Genomic DNA, 6,375 nt, shown 5'->3' on the forward strand with positions numbered 1-6,375 from the left:
GCTAAGTGGAGTAAAACATGGAAATATTTTTAAAAATATAAGGATGACAGATGTAAAACAGTATACACCGATCAGGCATAACATTATGACCTCCTTGTTTCTGCGCTCATTGTCCATTTTATCAGCTCCACTTACTGTATAGGTGCACTTTGTAGTTCTACAGTTACAGACTGTAGTCCATCTGTTTCTCTGATACTTTGTTAGCCCCCTTTTACCCTGTTCTTCAGTGGTCAGGACCCCCATGGACCCTCACAGAGCAGGTACTATTTGGGTGGTGGATCATTCTCAGCACTGCAGTAACACTGACGGTATTGGTGGTGTGTTAGTGTGTGTTGTGCTGGTCTGAGTGGATCAGACACAGCAGTGCTGCTGGCGTTTTTAAACACTGTCCACTCACTGTCCACTCTATTAGACACTCCTACCTTGTCAGTCCACCTTGTAGATGTAAAGTCAGAGACGATAGCTCATCTGCTGCTGCACAGTTTGTGTTGGTCATCCTCTAGTCCTTCATCAGTGGTCACAGGACGCTGCCCACAGGACGCTGTTGGCTGGATATTTTTGGTTGGTGGACTAATCTCAGTCCAGCAGCGACACTGAGGTGTTTAAAAACTCCAGCAGCACTGCTGTGTCTGATCCACTCAGACCAGCGCAACACACACTAACGCACCACCACCATGTCAGTGTTACTGCAGTGCTGAGAATGTTGTTGTCTGTTGATAATAGCTATGTGAAAGTGTTACTTGTGTTGTTTGGTGTTATAAACACTCAAAGAACCCTTTGCATCAGTAAGTGTTCTCAGGGTGCATGATAAAGGGTTCTTCTATTGTTCTATTGCTACAAGCATGGCATTGTAACAACAGAAGAACTCTTTTTGATGCTATATAGAACCATATACAACACATTCTCCAACCATTTCACCATTTAACCAATTTAACCATGCAAAGGGTTCTTTGGGTGTTCACAGTTCTTTATAGTACCATTTTCCTTACTAAAGAACCCTTGAAGAACCATGTGTTTGGTAAATGAGACCTTTACCTCAATATTTACTCCCATGTCCTCAGTTATGACTGACCACCTTCTCCTCAGGGTCGTGCTCTCCACTGAAATGCCCATCCATGCAGTCTTACGTTTTAGAGCAGTGAGACTCCAACCTGCATCCAAAAAGCTGCTCCACCCCTCATTTAACTCTAACACGTCTAATACAATACAAGGTCGATTATCTGGAGCAGGTGAGGCAGACTGTGGCTGGACTTAGGCTCTGCAGGAAGGTAGACCTCCAGGACCAGAGCTGCAGACTACTGCAGCGATGCTGCAGCGCCCTCTGCTGCGCCGCTGTGGAACTGCGCTGTCGTGACTCAGTTGTTTCTCCACGACCAAACTGGAGGCTGCCGTCCCTCTCAATGAGGCTAACTCCTGCTAGGTGACCGCTAATGCTGCTGAAGGAGCTGCTGCTTCATCTCAGGCTCGGCCTGGTGCTGTAAACCATGCTGGACACTCAGGGCGACATCGATAAGACCGTGTTCGTGAGTAACCTGCACAGCTGTGTGAAGGAGGAGATCCTGTACGAGCTCTTTCTGCAGGTAGGGTCTGATCTGCTAAGATCTGTTGAGTCATTTGTTGCTGAGCTGAAATTAGGCTTTGATCTTTGTTTAAAACTCAGCTGTTGATCAGCTGGTTATGGTAGGCTGGAATATTGCATTTATAAAAAATAATACACGACGGATAAAACTTTAATTGGCTCTCAATTTCTCTGGCAGAGTTAATTGGTTCTCTGGTCAGCTCTAACTGGCCCACTTTCATTGGTATTTACTGTGTGCCAGTAGAAACTGAGCAGGGCTGGAAAATACTTAAGTAATTGTGCTTAGTTACAGTACTTAAGCATTATTTTGGAGGTTCTGTTCGTTACTCAAGTATTATTGAAATTGAAAACTGATACTTTTACTCTTTATTTTTACTTTTACTTTTTACTGCTTACGTTTTAAGTTCAAAACTTCAAGGATACTAATTACAAATTACAAGGCCACATTTAGTAAGGCGTGAGAATGAGATAATGAAGTTTCTTGTTGTAAATTCCACCAGTTCTTAAAAATTTCCAAATAAGTAAGGGGTTAAGATGTAAACAGAGTGGTTCAGAGTCATGCAGAGTGGTTTCGCTCCATTCTAGAGAAACTTACCGAGTCAGAACTGTTCACAGTGGTGCTGATAGGAACCAGACGTCCACCTCTAAAAGCTCCCTCACAGAAAGTTCCTACATGAAATGGTTATGAATTCACTGCCTGATGACTGAGACACTGTTTTATGATAGTTTAGAGAACTTAAACTCCATTCATGGTGGAGGGATATATGCAGGGCGCTGTGAGGCAAAATAGTCCCCAAAGAAAACTTATTATTTCAGATTTTTCACTATTTTTCATCATCAACATTCCATATAAACTCAGAAGACTCGTGTAGGTTCACTGGTGGTTCTGGATAGTAAATAAAATGTCTATATTTGTGTTGTAGTCATGGCGACCCCTGGTTCCTATCACCACCACTGTAAAGACACCTGAACCATTTCACACCAAACCACTCTGAATCTCTCTGATTACATCTCAGTGACTTTTATGCAGAATTTAGGTCTGGGCCACGATTCGGCAAAAAAAAATAAAATAAATAAAAATTACAGAACGTCATACTGAACCCAGATTAGTCGATCAGCCAAGACATGTTTGGTGTCCAAATTTTGCTTCTTTATTTTAGCACTGGAGCTACGAGGCATTGTAGACGTTGTAAACACTAGAAATCAATAGTCACCCAAATCTTTTCCGTTAATACATCCCCAAAACGTCTCTCAGCACTCTCAAACCATGCCCAGGTCTTCGTTAAGGTGGAGTAGACTTAGAGAGGTGGTTTAGGTCACAGTATGACTTACTGTGAGCTATAAACATGAAAGCTTCACAGCTACAGGCAGCCGCTTTGTGAAAAAGTAACCAGGTCTTAGTTATGAGCTAAACTGTACCTGTGCTGTCTGTACCAGTTTAATTGATGGCTCTGAAATGTTTGCCCATCAGCTGGTACCAGGTGAAGAATTTCACAGTGCTGCACTGCTGGTTACTGAGAACAGGCTGGTTTTTACTGGTCTATATGCTGTTTTGTAATTGTAATAAGACTGTATTAGCCTCATTAGTAAGCTGGCCTGTTTATTAGAGATCTCACAAATTAATGATGAGCGAGAGCAGAACTATGAAAACTTAAATGTTGTCACTTAATGTGACGGAACATTATTTTATGGGTAAGTTGAGCAAAAATCATTATATTTTATATATACAGGGTGTCCCAAAAAATCAACATCATTTGAGATGTGAGTATCTGAGTAGCTGCATGTCCTGGCAAACGAAATTAAACAGGCTTCATGTTGAACAACACAAGATTTATTTATCAAAATTTGAACAAGAAATTCAGAGGGATGTAAATTTAATAACCGATTTCACAGCTTCACAAATGTAATATCTTCCAATACTGGTGGTCCAGATCCCTCTGTCCTGCACAGACAGCCTTCCTCTTTGAGTTTTTTGTGCCGTGTCCAAATCTGCTTTCCAGTTGGTGCATTTCTAATGAATTTTCTGGAAAATGCCGCTGCTCACTCTCGTTTGACTCTGTTCGAGCGTATTCTAACACACACAATGCCTTTTCATTTCTAGTGAACGCCATTCAACCTGAAAAAAAACATTAAAATTAAACTTGGTTAGTTTTTACACATTCTGTTAAAATTTGAGATCATTTCAGGGAGAATTGGCTGTTATTAGACTGCAAAATGAGGTAAATTTATTTGGGACACCCTGTATTATATTTTACTTTAAATTAATGGTTTATTATTAAATTTATATAAGCACTCTAAGAAATTATGCAGCTTTAAAACTTAAAACAGCAAGAAACAGGGTTAACTTGAAATACTGAGTTTATTGAACTACAAATAATAAGTTAACAAATGTAAAACACAGATGATTCCTCTGCTAACTCTAATGAGCTCAACATTTCGAGTTAATCTGGTTACTTACTTTTTGAAGTTTAAAAGCATCTCTCAAACTGCTCACATTGCATCCAAGTCTCCATTAAGGTTACACAGGCTTGTTGATATGGTTTAGGACACAGTATGACATGAAGCGTGTCTTGGCTGATCAAATACATTTGAGTAATCATGTAACACAGTAACAGGAGGATGGATGAGCAGAGAACTTGTAGAGAGGAGAGTTCTCAAGCACTAGAGGGCGCTCCCGAGCCAGTCCAAAATGAATGGGTTAAGTTCTGTGTCAGTGATTAGAAATTATTTTAATTTTCGTTTTTAGCCGTTGGGCTCTATTTACTCCCATTCATTGAGGACTCGCTCATGGGCGCCCTCTGCTGTTTGCAGTCATGTTTTTGATATAACGGCGAAAATAGGACGTGGCCAGACTCCTCATAAACCGGCTCTGGGAGGAGCACAATAAAGGGGTACAGAGACCAGTACAAAGCAGTTAAACATTTAGCAGTTTTATTATACAGACAAATAAGGTGCAAACTAGTAACAATTTAAACTACAAACAACAATTTACTGTAGTTAAGTTGTTAAAGATGTACTGGCATACTGGGCAGTCTCACTATGAGGGGACTGCAGGCAAGCAAAGGAAAGAAAATCAACAAAACAAACTGTTTTTCAAAGCCAAGAGCTTAAAAACTCTACCTGCCACCCTATGCTAAGCTAACCAAACATACAGGGAGTGGTACTTGCCTCTAATCCAGTGTATTTAAACAATGAAGTACCTACTGATGTAAATGGAGGTGCTCTCACAGTTTAACCTGCCCTTATTCCTAGGAGAAAAGCACCCGTTTAAGAGAGTCTACAGCCAAAACACCCAGACAAACACTTGTAGACAAACTAAGGATCACTCTAACTAAACAGGAGGAGACGGACACACAGCTGACAAAAGCTAACAGGGCTACCACAGCAAACCAGCAACCAAACAAATGACCCAGAGCTGAGACATAGGTCCAGGGCTGGGAGAGCTACTGAAAAATTAGTAGTCCACTACTTTGTAGCTACTTTCCCAAAATTTGTAGCTGCTACAATTTAGCTACTTTTCCAGAAAAAGTAGTGGCTACTTTTTAGCTACTTTCAAAGCGCGACTGTCGAATGTTGAATCTCCATCTGACACACCAAACAAGCCCAACTGACAGCGTGAACAAGACACTGCATTTAGTCACGAGCCAGAAAGAAACACAGCTGAAAAGCTGCAAATCTACAACAAGATCAACAAACAGTGAGTTTAGGTGTAACGAACAATCAGACTTACACACCCAAAGGCCTGATATCCAACCAACCCTAGACTAAAGGCAAAGTCCATCAGTCCAGGCTTTTCCTAACAAAAATCAACAAAAATAACCGACAAACCAGACAACTTTGTGCAAAGCATTTCCAACTGTTAAAAATAAAACTGTTCCAATTTAAACATTTCAGCAAGATACAGACAGACATGACAGTCAGAGTCCTTTACTAAACTTCAGCAACACTTCAGCCTCAAAAGTCTCATCAGTGACCCCAGCTCTGTTTGGGTGAGAATCAGGCCTGAATAATCTCTCCACTGCTGCAGAGCTGCTGCGGCTCCACAGCAGAACTAGATTTATAGGTAAAATAACAACAAAATCCTCCTTTACTGTAAAATCATTATAACACACAGTTCTAACACAGTTTTCACAATAAATGGTCTTAAACTCTGGAGTTAACGTAGAACTGCTAATTCACCCTTTAACCCTGAAGATCAGCACAGACTGCTGGTCACCATAGCAACACAGACAATGAAGAGGCAAAGAGAGAGGTTTGAGACAAACATCGATCATTTGGAGATGAATGGACTTATTTGCATTTATAATCACTCGGCTGGTTTCCTGATACATTTAGTCTGCAACAACTCGCAAGGCTGAAGTCGCTTTTCATTCTCCTGCCTCTTGATAGAATTGTCCCATTCCACCTTAAATGGCTCAGCAGTACAATCTGGCGCCTCAGGCACCATTTAAGGTGGAATGGGACAATTTGAACGATAAGCTGGAGAATGAGAAGCGAGTTCAGCCTCGCAAAAAGTCGAACATTGAGAGACATTTTACAAGAAACTCGTGGAGAAGTTTCCTGAGATGTGAGAAAATGGTTATAGATTTTCACCAAACTATCGCTTTAAGCAGAACAATAAAATAAGTAAATTTACGTTAATTGATTGTGTTTAAGTAGATGTTTATAGATTAATTGGCTCTGACTTGAAAATGACTTTTTTGCTTCTCTTATCAGGCGGGTCCAGTCAAAAAGGTCATCATTCCGAGAGACCGAGAGGGACACCAAAGGTCTTTCGGCTTTGTTTACTATAAGCA

The 6,375-nt window shown here is 40.8% G+C and overlaps 1 protein-coding gene across 2 annotated transcripts in view; it reads left to right on the plus strand.

Annotated features, from left to right (window-relative positions):
* The first annotated feature begins 1,373 nt into the window (after positions 1-1,373).
* rbm11 (RNA binding motif protein 11) overlaps positions 1,374-6,375 on the plus strand; it is a 10,829-nt gene continuing 5,827 nt past the window's right edge. For both annotated transcript variants that reach the window (XM_036588418.1, XM_036588419.1), the window contains exons 1-2: positions 1,374-1,580; positions 6,296-6,375. The exon at positions 6,296-6,375 is cut by the window's right edge and continues 83 nt beyond it. In XM_036588418.1, coding sequence (XP_036444311.1) covers positions 1,485-1,580; positions 6,296-6,375 — 176 coding nt within the window. In that variant the 5' untranslated portion in view covers positions 1,374-1,484. The remainder of the gene's footprint in view (positions 1,581-6,295) is intronic.

This window comes from Colossoma macropomum, unplaced genomic scaffold (assembly GCF_904425465.1).
Source record: "Colossoma macropomum unplaced genomic scaffold, Colossoma_macropomum, whole genome shotgun sequence".
Classification (NCBI taxonomy): Eukaryota; Metazoa; Chordata; class Actinopteri; order Characiformes; family Serrasalmidae; genus Colossoma; species Colossoma macropomum.